Consider the following 20694-nt stretch of genomic DNA (forward strand, 5'->3'; position numbering starts at 1 on the left):
CCTTTGGTTGCTAGACATTTGCGTTATACATAGTTGCAAAGTAGCGAAAAAGTAGTATGTAGTTTAAAAATTGCTAATGAACTAAAATACTAAGTTGTCTGTGATGAGTTTCAAACTCGCGCACCCATCCACCCTGACCAACCACTCTAACCATCTGTCTTATGTACCCATCAGTTGCGGTCGGTGTCGTTGAAGATGAGGGAGGACAATTTAGACTTTTCATGAGAATAGCTTATTTCTATTACAGTATATTGGATGACTGTCATTCATATTCCTTTCATCCAGTTCAATGTGACAGTGATACGTTTAGGCTACGACATGATTCTCAAATTTTGCCTATACACATCATGAGGTTGCTACAACCTAGCCTATGAATGAAAGTTTACAACGTAGGTGCACACAGGCCGAGATCATGTTTTTAGGTGACAGACAGTGACACATGGACAGACGGTGACACATTCAATATCGCCTTGCACACTCTTCTTGCCTGCATCTAGCTGATCTAGGGCCAACAGTTGCAAATACCAGTTTATATTAGACAAATTCAGGTATGTTTATCCCTGTTTTGTTCCTTTTGCTTCCGTTTAAGAAACGTATTTTCCACAGAATCAGCAGAATGAATACACCCCGAGATGATTCACTTTTATAGCAGCCACTGTTTTCCTCTTCGCATTTATGCGCTCCACTCCACTCATCGTTTCCCTTCCCTTGTGGACTTCACTGCACTGCACATCAGGCTGTATGTGACCAGGCGAAAAAACCTTTACAAGCAAAACCATATCATAACCTCTACATCGTTGTCACCATATTGGCTAAAATAACGTCATAGTCAGCATAGCTAATACTAGAACTAACATGTTAACCTGCTACAATCATACAGTCAGTAAGCAGTGTAGCTCAGCGAGCCCTGGTGGCAATAAATGAGTAAAACCAAAAGCTTACCTTGACTTGGAAGAGTTCCAGTGTTGTGTTGGATAGTCATCGCCAGCTAGCTAACATAGCATCCCTCTATTTGAGCAGGGTGTTTGAGTAGGCTAAACTAGCTCGCTGCATTTGCTAGCTAAGTAAGTGAAACAGAAAGTGATTTAAACAATCTGGAAATCTCTATCTTTCTCTTGTTTCTCCTTCATTTTGGAAGAAATTAATTTGTTCAAAACTGTGAAACTATTGTCTTACTCTCTCTTTGAGTCAACTACTAACAACATTATATGCACTGCAATGCTAGCTAGCTGTGGCTTATGCCTTCTGTACTAGATTCATTATCTGATCTTTTGATTGGGTGGACAACATGTCAGTTCATGCAACAAGAGATCTGATAGATTGGAGGATGTCCTCTGGAAGTTGTCATGATTACTGTGTAAGTCTATGGAAGAGGGAAAGAACAATGAGCCTCCTAAGTTTTGTATTGAAGTCAATGTACCCAGAGGAGGATGGAAGCTAGCTGTCCTCCAGCTGCACGATGGTGCTACCCTACAGAGTGCTGTTGAGGCTACTGTAGACCTTCATTGCAAAACAGTATGTTTTAATCCATTTTTTTGTAACATGTGAATATATTTAGTATAGTTTTATCTGAAAATAATCACTTCTAAAAAAAAATATTTGTATGAAATTGACTGAGGAGGATGGTCCTCCCTTTCCTCCTCCGAGGGGCCTCCACTGGTACCCATACCAAACACAACATATCATACTAAATGGAGTGTCTCGGATTTACATACAGAATAATACGAAATGCTCTGAGGTTAAATGGCCTGGGAATTTGTTTTCACCTGCCATGTTGTTTCGAAGTAGAGATAACGTATCTTACAGATTAAGAGGATAAGGAAAGAAATATAACATAAATTGTTTTATATGTTGTCCACCAGATGGCGAGATTGGCCTTTTTTGGTAAGTACTGCTGGAATGTTTCCTGATACTACTTGCTACATTAATGCAGGTAAATTAACCTTGAAATGTTGTATAGCCAAAAATATCTAGAGATGTAACAAGATATTTGCATATCATTTATTTATTGATATGAAAATGACATTTCCCCCAATGTTTTATTCTACTTCCTCAAATTTCTACAACATAGAAATACATGCATAAAATCCCATGTACATATCTGTTGTGCTGACTGATTGATAACAATCTCATCTAAATAGGTAAATTAGCAAATGTTGAACAACAGTCTGGTACCAAAGGACACGTGGACAGTTTGCGATAGGTAAAGCTGCATGTCTGTCATGACTTAACACCGTTGTTTCCCCTCTTCAGCAAGTGACAAAATGAAGCAATCAACCAAAGAAAAAATTATTGCTGCGAGGATTTGAAATGTATAAGTATTTGCTGCCTTCAAAACTACAAGGCAATATATGAGTAACACATATAATGATGACTTGGCCCTTTTGAGGGAGTGGGTATCAAACATTTAAAAAAATCTATTTAGCAGTTCCTTGAAATTAGTCATCAATTTATCATAAAGCCAAACACTAGAGGCAGATGGGGTTAACATGGTAGGCTATGCGATTGGATGGACTGTAGAATCTCATGAACAAAAATGACCCCAAAATTGTATTTACAAGAAGATAGCGAAAGTAGACTACTATATGAAAAATTCCTCGTCCTGAGAAGGTGTGGTCTTTAAAAGCACCATCATTTTGAGCTAGGCAACTATCAGGAAGCACCAGAGGAACGAATCACAACAAAATAACATCCGTTTTTTCCTCACTTTGACACAATGCGCACATCTGTATTTCTTCCCCATTTTGTCATTTTCACAATCATTCCAATTTCTGTTCCCTCTTTTCATGACTCCCTGTCCCCCTTTTGTCTTGTATTCTCTCTTCCTCACTCTTTTTCAGTCATTCTCCACATTCCCCTCTCCCTCTTTCTCCCTCTCTCTTCTTCAAATTTGATTTGAAACCTAACCTTACCCCTAACCACACTTTTAACCTTATGCCTAACCCTAACCTTAAATTAAGACCAAAAAGTTATTTTTTGTTTTCATACATTTTTACATTAGAGACAATTTTGCCTTTTTGGCTGTGATAACTAGTGACAACCACCTTAAAAAAAGTACATCTCTAAATTCATAACATACTACCTGCCTTTGTAGAGATAAAAAAAACAAACATAAACCTATTTATTTCTGCAACAACACACTCACTCATCAAAAATTGTAAGCACGCTAGTTAGTGCTTCCTAAACACATGATTGACATTGGGTAAAGACAATAGGCTATCATCTGATCATTGTGTTGATGATTGATGTAAACCTGATAGTTAACTAGCATTTTTTGTGATTTCTCTTCAATGCTCTTAAATAATAACTTCATTATATACTATAATATTCATACTCTTCTAACTCATGCTACGGTATAAGTCCAGACTACCTGTGTTGCTGCTGCCCTGACACACATGTGCAACACCCGACTGATGAAGGGATGGAGATGGGTCAGAGGGTCGTAGAGGGTCGTACAGCCTGAATGCAGCTGCTCCTCTCTGTCTTCTGCCTCTGTGCTGCGCGTAGGCTATGTAGACCAAACAAAATATTGATGATGATGTAGATCAAATGTTATGCTACTGTGGCAGTACTGTTGGTATTTAAACTAGGTAGCTTGCTACACAGACTCGACCGGTGACTGCATCCCAAGCCATGCATGTTTGGATACCAGGCACACGCAAGCTCTGTACAGGGCAGACCAATGGGATGGGGGGGTTGGGGGTGGTGAACTTGACGACTTTACGATGACTTGTGGGTTCAGAACAACAACAAAAATGTGCTTGGGTACAGGTAGAACCCCTCTCTGTGCACGTGGCTGGCTCACGCCATGACAGAGAAGTGGGAGGTGTTCTCGCTCTCTACTGAGCTGAAGGACCCAGTGGTCCTCCGTGTTTTCCTCTGTCCTCTCCATTCCTTCATCCCTGGATAGAACCTCTGTCCCAGCAGCCCCTTACACATTCTGGTCAGCTCCCTCCTAAACTTCACCCCCACAAAGCCGTACAGCAGCGGGTTCAGGGCACAGTGTGACAGGCCCATGCTCTCAGACACCAGGATCCCGATGTCCACCGTGCGGCCAAACTGGCAGCCTCCACTAATCACGCCCAGCTTCTTCAGGCTTTCGGCCAATTGGAAGGAGTTGTAGGGTGCCCAGCAGAGCACAAACATAGACACCAGGGAGACGATGAGGTGAAGGGACTTCCTCTTCTGGCGGCGCGAGGCGTTGCAAAGGGAGCGGAAGATACGGATGTAGCAGTAGAGCATGACCAGCAGGGGCAGCCCAAAACCCAGCACCAAGTTGACTAGCGGCATCCCCACCTGCCACTGCATTGAGCTGTGGGGGAACACCGTCTGGCACACCAGCAGGCCCTGATGATCCTCCGAGCGCCCCACTTCCATCTCCACCACCTGTCTAAAGGCGATGTCCACCCCACTCAGGCCAAAGCACACTGTCCAGATGAGGGCACAGGCAATCTGGGCATGGCAGGTGTTGCGTTTCCAGCCGGTGCTGACGGCGTGGACGATGGCTAGGTAGCGGTCGAAGCTGATGCAGGCCAGGAACAGGATGCCGCTGTAGCGGTTCAGAGAGAACAAGGCTCCGGAAATCTTGCAGGCGGTCACACCGAACAGCCACAGGTGGGACCACTGGACGGCGAACAGGGGCAGCGTGAGGGCCAGCAGGAGGTCGGACACGGCCAGGTGGAGCAGGAAGGTGTCGGTGAGGGAGAAGGAGCAGGCCCCGCCTCTCTGAGAGGTGCGGTAGCGCATCAGGACACACAGCACCAGGATGTTACCCACCAGTGCCAGCACAAACACCAGGCTGTAGACCACAGGAGAGTAGCTCCGGGTGAAGTCCATGATGCCATCCTGGTTGCAAGGCACGCCACTGGATTGGCTACTGCCGGTTTCTGGTGAAAAGCTGTAGTTGTCTTCATAAATCTGGAGACATAGGAGAGGAAAAGAGAATTTGAGGAAGGAAAATTAGCTAACTACAACAATGTTCTGGGTCCGTATGCATGAAGCATTCCCCCTGCCCATATAATCTTGTTCATTATGATCAAAAAGGTCAAACTGATCCTAGATCAGCACTGCTACTCTGAGACGCTTTATGGATACAGGCCCTGGATTTTCCTCATAGGACAGAGCGCATTTGTATCTCTGACTAAACTCAAGATGATGCAGTGCTATATTCATACAGATGTGTGTACCTATTACACATCTTAATTTGACCTACAGTGGGGAAAGTATTTAGTCAGCCACCAATTATGCAAGTTCTCCCACTTAAAAGGATGAGAGGCCTGTCATTTTCATCTTAGGTACACTTCAACTATGACAGACAAAATGAGAAAAAAATTATTTTTTATGAATTTATTTGCAAATTATGGTGGAAAATAAGTATTTGGTCAATAACAAAAGTTTCTCAATACTTTGTTATATACCCTTTGTTGGCAATGCCAGAGGTGAAGACTTACAGAAAATGTTTGACAAGGTTTTTACACACGGTTGCTGGTATTTTGGCCCATTCCTCCATGCAGATCTCCTCTAGAGCAGTGATATTTTGGGGCTGTTGCTGGGCAACACAGACTTTCAACCCTCCAAAGATTTTCTATGGGGTTGAGATCTGGAGACTGGCTAGGCCACTCCAGGACCTTGAAATGCTTCTTACGAAGCCACTCCTTCGTTGCCCGGGCGGTGTGTTTGGGATCATTGTCATGCTGAAAGACCCAGCCACGTTTCATCTTCAATGCCCTTGCTGATGGAAGGAGGTTTTCACTCAAAATCTCACGATACATGGCCCCATTCATTCTTTACACGGACCAGTCGTCCTGGTCCCTTTGCAGAAAAACAGCCCCAAAGCATGATGTTTCCACCCCCATGCTTCACAGTTGGTATGGTGTTCTTTGGATGCAACTCAGCATTCTTTGTCCTCCAAACACGACAAGTTGAGTTTTTACCAAAAAGTTATATTTTGGTTTCATCTGACCATATGACATTCTCCCAATCTTCTTCTGGACCATCCAAATGCTCTCTAGCAAACTTCAGACGGGCCTGGACATGTACTGGCTTAAGCAGGGGGACACGTCTGGCACTGCAGGATTTGAGTCCCTGGCGGCGTAGTGTGTTACTGATGGTAGGCTTTGTTACTTTGGTCCCAGCTTTCTGAAGGTCATTCACTAGGTTCCCCAGTGTGTTTCTGGGATTTTTGCTCACCGTTCTTGTGATCATTTTGACCCCACGGGGTGAGATCTTGCGTGGAGCCCCAGATTGAGGGAGATTATCAGTGGTCTTGTATGTCTTCCATTTCCTAATAATTGCTCCCACAGTTGATTTCTTCAAACCAAGCTGCTTACCTATTGCAGATTCAGTCTTCCCAGCCTGGTGCAGGTCTACAATTTTCTGGTGTCCTTTGACAGCTCTTTGGTCTTGGCCATAGTGGAGTTTGGAGTGTGACTGTTTGAGGTTGTGGACAGGTGTCTTTTATACTGATAACAAGTTCAAACAGGTGCCGTTAATACAGGTAACGAGTGGAGGACAGAGGAGCCTCTTAAAGAATAAGTTACAGGTCTGTGAGAGCCAGAAATCTTGCTTGTTTGTAGGTGACTAAATATTTATTTTCCACCATAATTAGCAAATAAATTCATAAAAAATCCTACAATGTGATTTTCTGGATTTTTTTTCTTATTTTGTCTGTCATAGTTGAAGTGTACCTATGATGAAAATTACAGGCCTCTCATCTTTTTAAGTGGGAGAACTTGCTCAGTTGGTGGCCGACTAAATACTTTTTTGCCCCACTGTATATAGTCACAGCAAAATAGTCCTGAAGCCACAGGATATGAACATTTAGTCAATAATGGTGCTTGATTGGTGGTTAGAATATTAGCTGGACAAAAGTAGTCTACATGAAAAGTAATGTCAATATAACCATGTGTAAGTTTTCAGTGAAATTATGTAAATTACAAAGCTTATCTGCATTTCCTGTGGTGCAGGAAAATTCTCACCAACAAAAGCATGATCAAATTAAGATCATACACTTGTAGCTTCTATGATTTTGAACAATATTTTAAATGGCTTCAGATTCTCTAACCATTGTTTTAAAATACAAGTTTTAATGTACAGATTGTTATAAATTGTCTCATACATATTTAGTTTTATTCTGTTCATTTCTTGACCAACCATGTTATAAAATATAATGTCTTATTTGACTTAGCTGGCTAATATTTTTTTTTAGTCTGCTACTCCCAATTATTTCTTGCAGCATCTATTGCTCTTGTAGTCATAAAGAACTACATTCATCAGTATGTGTCATAACAAGACCGTTACTCACATAGTAATCTGTGGTTGCCTTGACTTGATCCATTGTTACCAACGAAACAGCAGAACACCTGAAACACCTTCACAGACTCAGGACACTCTTCTCGTAGTCTCACCCGCGTTCCTCTCTTCATTTGAAACACCTTCACAGACTCAGGACACTCTTCTCGTAGTCTCACCCGCGTTCCTCTCTTCATTTGCCACTCTGAACCAAATAAAAAGGAGAAGTTAGAAATTCAGGAACCGAATCCTCTCATATTTTAGGCCAAGCAGACCTATTCAAGGACAGCTGTTAGGAACCGGTGACTGTCCAAAGGGGATTGTGACATTAAGGTAAAAAAAACAAAATGTATGTGGCTTACTCAGAGACAGACAGACAGAAATGTTTTTCTAGTTATGCACTCTCTCTAGCTGTTATTCCTGGCTTATATTGGCGATATGTAGTACATTGCACATGTACAGTACACACAGTGCCTTCGGAAAGTATTCAGACCCCTTAACTTTTAAACATTTTGTTAAGTTATAAAAACTAAAAAACAGAAATACATGATTTACATAAGTATTCAGACTATTTTCTATGTGACTCGAAATTGAGCTCAGGTGCATCCTGTTTCCATTGATCATGCTTGAGATGTTTCTACAACTGGACCACCTGTGGTAAATTCAATTGATTGGATATGATTTGGAAAGGCACATACCTGTCTATATAAGGTTCCACAGTTGGCAGTGTATGTCAGAGCAAAATCCAAGCCATGAGGTCGAAGTAATTGTCCGCAGAGCTCCGAGACGGGATTGTGTCGAGGCACAGATCTGAGGATGGGTACCAAAAAATGTCTGCAGCATTGAAGGTCCCCAAGAACACAATGGCCTCCGTCATTCTTAAATGGAAGAAGTTTGGAACTGTAAAGGTTTTCCTCCTCTTTGTCAGAAGAGGTGTAGCAAGGATCGGACCAAGATGTGGCGTGGTAAGTGTCCATGGTTGTTTATTTAAAAAACATAAACTGAACACTCAATGATAATAGTAATCATGAACAAAACCGAAACAGTACCGTGTGGCGAACAAACACGGAAACAATCACCCACAAAACAACAGTAAAACCCAGGCTACCTTAGTATGATTCTCAATCAGAGACAACTAACGACACCTGTTCTGCCCCTGATTGAGAACCATACTAGGACGAACACAGAAAACCAACCTAGAAACACAAAACATAGAATGCCCACCCAACTCACGTCCTGACCAACTAAAACAAACAAATAACACAAGAACTAGGGTCAGAATGTGACAGGACCCACCAAGACTCTTCGTAGAGCTGGCCGCCCGGCCAAACTGAGCAATCGGGGGAGAAGGGCCTTGGTCACAGAGGTAACCAAGAATCCAATGGTCATTCTGACAGAGCTCTAGAGTTTCTCTGTTAAGATGGGAGAACCTTCCAGAAGGACAACCATCTCTGCAGTACTCTACCAATCAGGCCTTTATGGTAGAGTGGCCAGACGGAAGCCACTCCTCAGTAAAAGGTAGATGACAGCCCGCTTGAAGTTTGACAAATGGCATCTAAAGGAATCAGACCAAGAGAAACAAGATTATCTGGTCTGATGAAACCAATATTGAACTATTTGGCCTGAATGTCATGTGTCACATCTGAATGAAACCTGTCATCATCCCTACGGTGAAGCATGGTGGTGGCAGCATCATGCTGTTTTCAGTGGCAGGGACTGGGAGACTAGTCAGGTATGAGGGAAAGATGAATGGAGCAAAGTACAAAGATATCCTTGATGAAAACCTGGTCCAGAGCTCTTAGGACCTCAGACTGGGGCGAAGGTTCACCTTCCAACAGGACAACGACCCTAAGCAAATAGCCAATACATTGCATGAGTGGCTTCAGGACAAGTCTGAGTGGCCCACCAGAGCCCGGACATGAACCCGATCGAACATCTCTGGAGAGACCTGAAAATAGCTTTGCAGCGATGCTCCCCATCCAACCTGTCAGAGCTTGAAAGGATCTGCAGAGAAGAATGGGAGAAACTCCCCAAATACATGTGTGCCAAGCTTGTAGCATCATACCCAAGAAGACTCAAGGCTGTAATCGCTGTCAAAGGTCCTTCGACAAAGTACTCAATAAAGGGTCTGAATCCTTATGTAAATGTGATATTTCTGTTTTTAATACATTTGCAAAAATGTCTAAAAACCTGTTTTTTGCTTTGTCATTATGGGGTACTGTGTGTAGATTGATAAGGGGGAAAAACTGTTTAATCCATTTTAGAATAAAGCTGTAACGTAACAAACGGTACGTTTTTATGTGTAGTGCAGTAGCCTACATTCTAAGAAAAAACCCACACAAACATTGAGAACCCCCCCCCCCCACCCCCTCCGAGAGGAAAGTGTATTCAAATGTCTATGAGCGGACTAGATGCAGAAACCGATATACAAATCCCTGACTGCTTGCCAATCTAATTGAGTACAGGGAGACTGAATGTCTGGCACACATTCCCATAACATTGGGAAATGTTTTGAACTTTCCCCATCTGGGGAAGTGAAATCTGTGTTTTGCAGGAGTTGGGTTTTTACTGTCTGTACTGTGGTATTATTCAGTTTCGACCCTGTCTATTGCGGCTAAAACCAGACAAACATTTGCATTGTTTGTGGATATGAATCTGTTGGATAGATACAATCAGACATTCTTTGATTTCTGTAAGCATTTCTCTGAGCTCACATTGATATCCAGTTATTTCTATACAGTACAGTCCTCGATACAGTCTCCAAGAGCATGAAAATCATTCTAAAGATATTCCCCACTGTGGAACCATTGCAAAAACAGGATAGTGAAAAATACAGTGTCTAGCATAGAACAAACTGTTAAAGTCTTTACACATAACTAAATGCAAAGATGTTGTATTATATCATTACTGATGTAAAAGCCTCTTACCTGCTCACTGTCGGAGTGTTGACGTGTTGGGGACGTGGACCCCCTGAGGAGATTGAGCAAGTTTGATATCGCTTGCAGTTAGGTGAGGAAGAAGATGTACCTCTGTTTAAGGTCACAGAGTTACCTCTGATGTGCTTTCACACTGTGTCACCCATGCAACGCCCCAGGGAACTGGAATAGATCAGCCATTTGCTGGTTTACTCACTATTTCCCTTAAGCATAGATACTGCATGTAAATCTGTTATCTAGAATCTGGCCTTATTCAGATGGTGTGATCGTAAATAGTCATAGAGCAACTATTATCCAGCGGCAAGGAAATGTTCATTTTTTCTGTCCACAACCACACCATGTAGTGTGCATCAGTGTGAAGAAAATGTCACACCTTATTTATTTATATATTTTACCACAGCTGGGGTATCAAAGCAGCACGTCACCATGTGTAACAACAACCTCTAACTGAGGGTAACGTTCTCAATCCACATAGATACTTTTTGTGCAATTCAGTTTAATCAGATGTGGATGGATGTCCTAGGTGTTCAGATAAATTATGTTAGGTGGTGGAGCTGTCAGGTTTTCTTTATTCACGGGTAAAGAATAAAGACGCTACAACGTTTTTACTCTTGGTTGTAGAGGCACTAAACAGGAGCACAAATGGAAGAAGCAATAATCTGATAATACCTGCAACACCTTTGCTCTTAATCTTAGTAGAAACCCATTACATAGCATACAAAAAATGAAACCTTATTTTTAAAGCACTGCAAAGACAAGGCTGAATTTGAGAGGGACATTATAGCATGTTGAGGTTGTTACTGTTTGGAGTGGTGGCTTATACAACTGCAACTTCATAGCTGCTGTTTCCTTCCTCTACACTCTGTGACTCAGAGGTGAGATGTTAGTCAATGGAAAAAGGCAACAGATTGTTGGGCACTGAGAGTAAGATAATGTACAAAGTATGTTTTGGTAAACTATTCAAGGTATGTGGGGAAATAACTTTCTTATTATATTAATGGGTAATTAGTTGGTGTTATTAGTCATAAGTAAAGTTTAAAAGAGATTATGTAAACGTTGGTTGAAAATCTTTAAAACTCTCAGGCTGAGTGTTTATTTTCTATCCAATTGAAAGAAAGCTTTTTGCTTGATCTAATGGTGTATCAACATAGACTACTATTTGTTTAAGGAAACCAACCGGAAAGCAACTACATTGCACACACAATAGTGTAAGATTTCACATCCTTAATTTTACGGAGAAAGACGAAAAAGTCACTGCACACTTCCAATCAAATGCAAATGTAATTTAATTATAGCTGAGCTTTCGGTCAGTCGACCTTCATCAGAGCATATCTCCACAAACAATATTCAGATAGATAAGGCCACACAGAGAGCCTTTTAGTGAAAATATATTTAGAATGAGTCAGAGGGAGAATGAAAGAGGCCACCACATGCTCCTGCTCGATGTGTTTTCAGTGGCACGTGACAAAAACTCACTGCAGTTAAGCCCTCACAGAAGTTGCACAGCTGAGTTCTCATTTATCATCCTATTCAAATGTTTGCATTAGTACTATGAGCTGTGCACAGGGCCATGCACAGACCTTTCAGGGGGCAAGTGCTCAAAATGAAAAAAGGGCACTCCCCCCTTATTTAAAAGAAAAATCTACTTTAATTTGTATTTAAGCATAGAACTGATTATTTATGCAACAACACCCTCACTTACAATCACAAATTGTAAGCAAGCTAGTTACAATCATGGCAGAGGGAAGATATTTCGGGGTGGGGAAACTGGGCAAACTGGGTGCTGGTAGAATTCTTTCTCTCCACGATGCTGACAAATATTTTTGTCTGCTCATACAGGAGTAATAAAGGCCCAGCATACTAATTTGGTGCGATTGTTTTGTTATTGACATTTTATTTAAAAGATATGGTATTCTTATTCAGGGGGTGCTGTAGCATCCTCAGCACCTCTACTTCCCCCTGCTATGGTTACAGTGCCTCCTAAAGACATGATTGACATCGGGAAAAGAGGGTAGGCTATAAGCTGGTCATTGATGTTAATGATTGATGTGAATCTGGTAGTTAGCTAGCTCAATATTTTGTTTTATTGATTGTGATTTATCTTCAATGCTCACTAACATCTAACATTCATAATTCATAAACTCATGGTACAGTGCCTTGCAAAAGTATTCATCCCCCTTGGCGTTTTTCCTATTTTGTTGCATTACAACATGTCATTTAAATTTTATTTGGATTTCATGTAATGGACATTCACAAAATAGTACAAATTGGTGAAGTGAAATGAAAAAAATGACTTGTTTAAAAAACAACATTTAAATAACAAAAGTGGTGCGTGCATATGTATTCACCCCTTTTACTATGAAGCCCCTAAATAAGATCTGGTGCAACCAATTACCTTCAGAAATCATATAATTAGTTAAATAAAGTCCACCTGTGTGCAATCTAAGTGTCACATGATCTGAATATATATATATACATCTGTTCTGAAAGGCCCCAGAGTCTGCAACACCTCTAAGCAAGGGGCACTACCAAGCAAGTGGCACCATGAAGACCAAGAAGCTCTCCAAACAGGTCAGGGACAAAGTTGTGGAGTACAGATCAGGGTTGGGTTATAAAAACATATCAAAAACTTTGAACATCCCACGGAGCACCATTAAATCCATTATAGATAATTGAAAGAGTATGGCACCACAACAAACCTGCCAAGAGAGGGCTGCCCACCAAAACTCACGGACCAGGCAAGGAGGGCATTAATCAGAGAGGCAACAAAGAGACAAACGACAATCCTGAAGGAGCTGCAAAGCTTCACAGCGGAGATTGGAGTATCTGTCCATAGGACCACTATAAGCTGTACCCTCCGCAGAGCTGGGCTTTACGGAAGAGGCCAGAAAAAAAAGCCATTGCTTAAAGAAAAAAATAAGCAAACTGTTTGGTGTTCGTCAAAAGGCATGTGGGAGAATCCACAAACATATGTAAGAAGGTACTCTGGGGTGATGAGACTAATACTCAGCTTTTTGGCCATCAAGGAAAATGCTATATCTGGCGCAAATCCAACACCTCTCATCACCCCGAGAATACCATCCCACAGTGAAGCATGGTGGTGGCAACATCATGCTGTGGAGATGTTTTTCATAGGCAGGGACAGAGAAACTGGTCAGAATTAAAGGAATGATGGATGGCGCTAAATACAGGGAAATTATTGAAGGAAACCTGTTTCAGTCTTTCAGAGATTTGATACTACAAAGTAATGACTTTGGGGGTGAATTGTTATGCACTGTCACGTTCTGACCTTAATGTCTTTGTTTTAGTATGGTCAGGGCGTGAGTTGGGGTGGGTAGTCTGTTCTTTTTTCTATGTTGTATTTATATGTTTGGCCTGGTATGGTTCACAATCAGTGGCAGGTGTCGTTCGTTGTCTCTGATTGAGAATCATACTTAGGTAGCCTTTTCCCACCTGTGTTTTGTGGGTGATTATTTTCTGTTTTAGTGTTTTACGCACTGTTTTGGTTTTCGTTTATTTTCACGATGTTATTTTGTACTTTCAGTGTTCAGTAAAATAAATCATCATGAACACATACCACGCTGCGCATTGGCCCGACATTTTACACTCCTCGTCAGAGGAGGACGAAGAATTCCCTTACATGCACGCTGAAGTATTTTGTTTTAGGTCTTATTTTTTGTTTGTTTCACAATAAAATATATTTTGCATCTTCAAAGCGGTAGGCATGTTGTGTAAATCAAATTATACAACCCCCTCTCAAATACATTTTAATTCCAGGTTGTAAGGCAACAAAATATGTCAAATGCCAAGGGGGGTAAATACTTTTGCATGCCACTGTATATGGCTGGCTGGCTAGTGGCTTGTGTTGATATTTTAGCTAGAGTCTAGACTACCTTGTTCAGTGCTTAAGTTTTTAATCAGGAGGTGCCTTAGCAAAAGTGAAGCGAGAGGGGGGTGACCTGGGGAGCACTGAGGTACCTTTATTACAAGAAATTGCATGCATGTCGTCGCATTTGCGTGTTGGCATGAAGAAGTAGAGTAGAGGCGCTTACAGGAGTTTGCACACATGGGGACTATTTTTAGTAGCCCAGGGTCCAGTAAAAATGGCCTTAAATAAACGCCTTGACCTTACATGACTGAACATTGTTAGCCAGGGTTAGGTAGGTTACTTTCTAAATGTAATCCATTACAGTTACTACTTACCTGTCCAAAATTGTAATCAGTAGCGTAACTGTTGACCTACCCAAACTCAGTAACGTAATCTGATTACTAATCTAGTGACTTTTAGATTACTTTCCCCTTAATGGAAAATTCTACCCAAAAAGTATATTTTGGGATCAGTTGCGGGTGCCAGGGGTTCTACTCCAGCTGGAGCTCTACCTAGCAGCTGTTCGGCTGGCCCCTTCATGACGCGAGAGAGTGAGCGCCCTCATCTCCTGCCTGACTGGAAAAGCCCTGGAGTGGGCCAACGCCATCTGGGGAAGGGAAGGCCCGACTCTGGATGACTACAGGACTTCTCCCGCCGCTTCCGGGCAGTTTTTGATCATCAGGAAGAGCGGTGGGAGAGAGACGGGATGAGGAGAGACAGGGGATGAGGAGCGCTCAAGAGTTCGCACTGGACTTCAGAACTCTGGCAGCTGGTATGGGATGGAATGAGCGGTCCCTGATCGACCACTACAGGTGTAGTTTATGAGAGGACATTCGTAGGGAGCTAGCCTGCAGGGACACCACTCTCAACCTGGACCAGCTGGTAGACCTGCTGGCCTCCCGCGGACGTCTGGATCGGGGTCTGCCCGTTCCATTTCCCAGCACCTTGGATCCCACACCGATGGAGTTAGGAGGGGCTGCTATGAGGGGGACCGGAGGGGGGACCATTCCCTGTACCAACTGTGGCCGCAGAGGACATACTGCTGGTCGGTGCTGGGGTGGTTCTCCAGGAGGTCGAGGTAGCAGGCGGAGCACTGGTGGGTCATCCCAGGTGAATAGGCACACAACTCACCCAGAGCCCTCTGTTGCACACATGTGGTTACCTATAGAATTTCCTGAGTTCTCCCCACATTCCCATTTATAAGGCACTAGTAGATTCAGGCGCAGCTGGGAACTTTATTGACCGCTCCTTAGCACATAGATTAGGGATTCCTATTGTTCCTGTTGACGGTCCCTTCCCTGTACATGCCTTATAATATATAATAATAATATATGCCATTTAGCAGACGCTTTTATCCAAAGCGACTTACAGTCATGTGTGCATACATTCTACGTATGGGTGGTCCCGGGGATCGAACCCACTACCCTGGCGTTACAAGCGCCATGCTCTACCAACTGAGCTACAGAAGGCCTTAGATAGTCGTCCTTTGGGGTCGGGGCTAATTGAGGAGGTCACAGCACCCATTGCTATGAGAACGCAGGGGGTCACGAGGAGAGAATTAGTCTCTTCCTGATCGACTCCCTGCATTTCCTGTTGTATTGGGTCTTCCTTGGTTGGCCTCTCATGATCCTATTATTTCGTGGCAACAGAGGGCTCTCAAGGAATGGTCCTGTCAGTGTTCAGGGAGGTGTGTTGGTGTTTCCTTAGGTGCCACTACGGTGGAAAGTCCAAACCAGGTCTCCACCATGCACATTCCCCCCGAATATGCCGATTTTGACACTCGCCTTCTGTAAAAAGAAGGCGACTCAATTACCACCCCATCGACAGGGGGATTGTGCGATAGATCTCTTGGTAGAAGCTGCACTTCCCAGGAGTCACGTGTAACCTCTGTCACAGGAGGAGACGGTGGCTATGGAGACATATGTCACCGAATCTTTGGGACAGGGATACATTCAACCTTCCATCTCACCTGTCTCCTCGAGTTTATTTTTTGTGAAGAAGGATGGAGGTTTGCGCCCGTGTATGAGTCACTACACTGGGCGTGCTTCTTCACAAAATTGGACCTCAGGAGCGCTTACAACCTGGTGCGTATCCGGGCGGGAGATGAGTGGAAGACAGCATTTAGCACCACTTCTGGGCATGATGAGTACCTAGTCATGCGTTACAAATGAATGCTCCATCAGTCTTCCAATCCTTTGTAGAGGAGATTTTCAGTGTAGTGGTGTAGAGCATGTGTCTCTGGTACGCAGGGTGCTTGGTAGACTGTTGGAACATGACCTGTATGTCAAGGCTGAGAAATGTCTGTTCTTCCAACAGTCCGTCTCCTTCCTAGGGTTACCGCTTTTCAGAATCAGGGGTAGAGATGGAGAAGGACCGCATTTCAACGGTAAAGGAGGTACAGCAGTTTTTAGGGTTTGCCAACTACTACCGGACATTTATCCGGGGTTTTGGGCAGGGCTTTTGGTCACCTGAAGGCTCTATTAACCTCGGCTCCCGTGTTGGCTCATCCTGATCCCTTCTTAGCTTTCATAGTTGAGGTGGACGCGTCCGAGGCAGGGATAGGGGCCACTAAAGCTCCGCCCATGTGCATTCTTTTCAAAGAAAATGTGGGGGACCAGGAGTTGTTGGCTGTTGTCAAGGCTCTGAAAGCGTGGAGACATTGGCTTGAGGGGGCTAGACACCCTTTTCTCATTTGGACTGACCACCGCAATCTGGAGTACATCCGGGCAGTGAGGAGACTGAATCCTCGCCAGGCAAGGTGGGCCATGTTTTTCACCTGTTTTGTGTTTACCCTTTCTCACAGACCAGGCTCCCAGAACGTTAAGGCAGACGCACTGTCCTGGCTGTATGATACAGAGCAGCGGTCCACGGATCCCACTCCCATAATTCCAGTGTCTCGCCTGGTGGCACTGGTGGTATGGGAGATGGACGCGGACATCGAGCGGGCGTCACGTGCAGAGCCCACTCCCCCTGAGTGTCCAGCTGGGCGTCTATACGTTCCATTTGATGTCCGCGATCGTTTGATCTGTTGGGCTCACACGTCACCCTCCTCTGGTCTTCCTGGCATCGGTCGAACGGTGTGCTGCCTTGCTGGGAAGTACTGGTGGCCCACTTTAGCTAAGGATGTGAGGGTTTATGTTTCCTCCTGTTCGTTATGCGCACAGTGCAAGGCACCTAGACACCTGCCCAGAGGGAAATTACAACCCCTTCCCATTCCACAACCAACCTATCGGTGGATTTTGTGACGGATCTTCCCCTGTCGCGGGGTAACACCACGATCCTGATCGTTGTGGATCTTTTAAAAATATTTTAAAAATATTTTTTCTTTTTACCCCGTTTTCTCCCCAATTTCATGGTATCCAATTGTTTTAGTAGCTACTATCTTGTATCATCGCTACAACTCCCGTACGGGCTCGGGAGAGACGAAGGTTGAAAGTCATGCGTCCCGATACACAACCCAACCAAGTCGCACTGCTTCTTAACACAGCGCACATCCAACCCGGAAGCTAGCCGCACCAATGTGTCGGAGGAAACACTGTGCACCTGGCAACCTTGGTTAGCGCGCACTGCGCCCGGAAAGAGTCAACCAGGATGTGGGTAGGTTTCTGCGGTCCTATTGCCAGGACCGGCCGGGGGAGTGGGCGGTTTACATCCCCTGGGCGGAGATAGCCCAAAACTCCCTCCGCCACTCCTCTACCAACCTATTAACATATCAGTGTGTGCTGGGTTATCAGCCGGTCCTGGCACCATGGCATCAGAGCCAGATCGAGGCTCCTGTGGTGGATGAATGGTTTAGGCACTCAGAGGAGACGTGGAATGCTGCCCGTGTGCGGCTACAAAGGGCCGTCAGGAGGCAAAAGGCGAGTGCCGACCCCTACCACAGTGAGGCCCCGGTGTATGCACCGGGGGATCACGTCTGGCTCTCGACCCGAAACCTTCCCCGCCGGAATCTGGGTCCGTGGTTTGTGGGGCCATTTAAAGTCCCGAGGAGACTGAACAAGGTTTGTTATAGGTTGCAACTCCCCCCTGATTATCACATTAACCCGTCGTTCCATGTGTCTCTCCTCAGGCCAGTGGTGGCTGGTCCACTCCAGAAGTCTGAGGTGCGGGAGGCTTTGAGCACTACAAAAAAGTACTCTTTGCATGTGAAAACTTAATGCCATATGCTGCATTTGCTATAGGCCTACTGTTTATGATTTTGTTGGTGACACTTTGATATCTTCATAATTTGCAGTTGTTTACTTCTATCAAAAGTGCGTGAGTTTGACATGTGTCCTTTAGGACAGACCACAGACTTAGATATGCAGTTTTAGAAACTGTTCTTCATTTTGTAAGCAATACATGGCAAAGTAGCCAGAAGGTTGTGGATTCACAGACCACCGTGGACAAGGTTAAGGGTGAAAAGATATCCATTATAATAAAGCACTGCATGAATCTATCATCTTATTTGCGTTCAGAGAAAAAAATGCCTTTTGTATAGGCATTTCATGTAATTCTACGTCATTTTACATGACTGGAGACAAGCAGAATCTCTTTTAATACCACAACAGAGCATGCCAATGAATGAGTGCATGCGCAGCACCGGATGTGTTTTGATTTCTATACAGACTAATGTTAAAAAAGAGGATAGTCTTTTTTGGAAAAGTGCTAAAGTTTTATATCAACTATAAAAATGTAGTGCAACAGATCTAGTTACGAATGAAGTATCTGGTCATCAATGAATTAAAGAAAAAATCATTCATTGTTTAACAAAGCAGCCACATATCATCAGCTAGGTCTATATGCACTTGTAACTTCTTTCATTTAGGAAACTCTCATTTTCTACTGTATAAAAGTTTTTCCATGATATTGTTGTTACATAATATACTTATTTTGACTGTGATTAGTGCATGGGAATATAAGAGCACCTGCTGGGCTAAATGAACAAATTAGGCATGTATAACTCACTGCAGACCCTCAAACCAAAGACTGGCCAAACTCATGTTTCTAAAAGTTAATTCAAAGGCACTGATTGTACAGTATATCCTAATAAGGCTTTTTTCATTTCATTGTTATTTAATTCTAAGTATTATTATTATTTTTTACTTATGTAATTTATAGAGCCTAAATGCAACAGTTATATGCATGTTGTTGACGTGCTGTTGTTGATGTGTTGTTGAAATGCTGAGCGCTCCTGGGAGCCTGTAGCGTGTCACAAATGAAATAATGGCTTGTTCCTGACTGATTTAGAGTTATTATGTTGTTTAATATTCTGTTGAAATGTTGAATGTCAATTGAAAGTGACAGAATCACACATTACTTCCCAAGCAATGTACATGTATTCTCTCCTCGGTTGTAGCGCAGCCTCTGAAAGTCATAGAGACAAACCAAATATATCCTATGTGCATTGGAGTCACGTCTTTCCCTTGCATTTTACAGCTTGTTTCTAGCTGTAAGCATTGTAGACTAAAGTGTCATTGTAGATTGTTTTATATAATCAGGTCCATTTAATTTAATTCAAAATCTTATGCTAACAAGGCCTATGTTTTTAGCCATTTTCTTTAGCAAAAGCTACAATACCCTCACATACCCCCCCAATTACAGCCCTGGTTTTTAATTTAACACACCAAGCTCTTCACCTGAAACTAGATATTTAAAGAGTGCATGTTGATTGAAGGAATTTGCTGACAAAATGAAAAGTAGACTATAATTTCATCTGTCTAACAGGTAGCTAATACCTCTTATTTCTTGAATAGGAATAAATAGGCTCCAACACAAAGGCCTCTTGTTGATAGTAGCTAAAGTCAAATTAAAATGAAAAATGTTCCAATTAATTAGGCTTTCTCGAATAAGCCTACTTTCAGCACCCATGCTCTGTCCATATCTGTGGCTGCCAATTCATAGTAATGTAAGTTATGTAAATTACTCAAATCTGGCTTATTTTGAGGTCAATTTCTGTATATCTCGGATAAAAATCTTTATTATGGGCAATGTTTTTAATTCAAATAAATTATAGCAGTAGCAAGCTTACCGCTGGTCCTCCTCATCTTCGCACTCTCTCTCTCAGTAGGCCTAATCCACACACAGATACAGAATGTTTTGGACAAATACACAATTATTTTCAGAAGAAACCTTTGACTCGCCTCCGGAAGTGCCACCGTACACAGCACAGTCGTTGTTTAGGCAGCACACAAGGGTTTACATCAGCAAGACCAGGGCTGGCCGGGTCTCATGATTGGGAACGCCTATCCATTGCAATGTGTAATGAATGCAGTGTAGCCTAGTTTTATATACACTATCCCAGTAGCGCCTACACTCGGGAAGGAAGTACATTTTCTTATAAATACAACTTTTCCCAGTGCTTCTCCGAGCATCCTCTTCGTATAGTCTAGGCCTAAAGTCTATAGAATAGGCTATGGATCATTTTATTGAGACCAGACTAGGCACACTTGATATAGCTTGTCCAGCAGAGAATCAGGGATGGGGCAATCATCGGACACACATCAAAATACTATAATAAGCAACTAATTCTCAAACACTGAGCAAAATGACATTTAAATGACAAATTACATGACCCTCCCCTGGACTAAATAAAACAAATACTAAACCCTCACCCTGGCT

General features: G+C 43.1%; 1 protein-coding gene across 3 annotated transcripts; it reads right to left on the minus strand.

The window, feature by feature from the left end:
* Positions 1-1979: 1979 nt before the first annotated feature.
* On the minus strand, positions 1980-20176 carry LOC123998072 (C-X-C chemokine receptor type 3-2-like). 3 transcript variants are annotated; one of them, XM_046302940.1, is made up of 4 exons: positions 20105-20176; positions 10218-10260; positions 7304-7495; positions 1980-4917 (listed from the first exon to the last, which is right to left on the minus strand). In XM_046302940.1, exons 3-4 carry the CDS (start codon positions 7334-7336, stop codon positions 3802-3804), a joined length of 1149 nt encoding a protein of 382 aa, XP_046158896.1. In that variant the 5' UTR covers positions 7337-7495; positions 10218-10260; positions 20105-20176; the 3' UTR covers positions 1980-3801. The 3 variants fall into 3 exon arrangements, with proteins under 3 accessions (XP_046158896.1, XP_046158897.1, XP_046158898.1); XM_046302941.1 differs by lacking the exon at positions 20105-20176 and having other exon boundaries at positions 10218-10559; XM_046302942.1 differs by lacking the exons at positions 10218-10260; positions 20105-20176 and adding an exon at positions 7989-8051.
* Between the last annotated feature and the right edge of the window lie 518 nt (positions 20177-20694).

The sequence above is a fragment of the Oncorhynchus gorbuscha genome, linkage group LG15 (genome assembly GCF_021184085.1).
Source record: "Oncorhynchus gorbuscha isolate QuinsamMale2020 ecotype Even-year linkage group LG15, OgorEven_v1.0, whole genome shotgun sequence".
NCBI classification, from domain to species: Eukaryota; Metazoa; Chordata; class Actinopteri; order Salmoniformes; family Salmonidae; genus Oncorhynchus; species Oncorhynchus gorbuscha.

Bases quoted from the DNA above. Each gene is read 5' to 3' on its own strand.
- LOC123998072 (XM_046302940.1), bottom strand. From the start codon at position 7,336: ATGGATCAAGTCAAGGCAACCACAGATTACTAT. The intron at 4,918-7,303 runs GTGAGTAACGGT...CTATGTCTCCAG, and splicing joins AGGCAACCACAGATTACTAT to ATTTATGAAGACAACTACAG.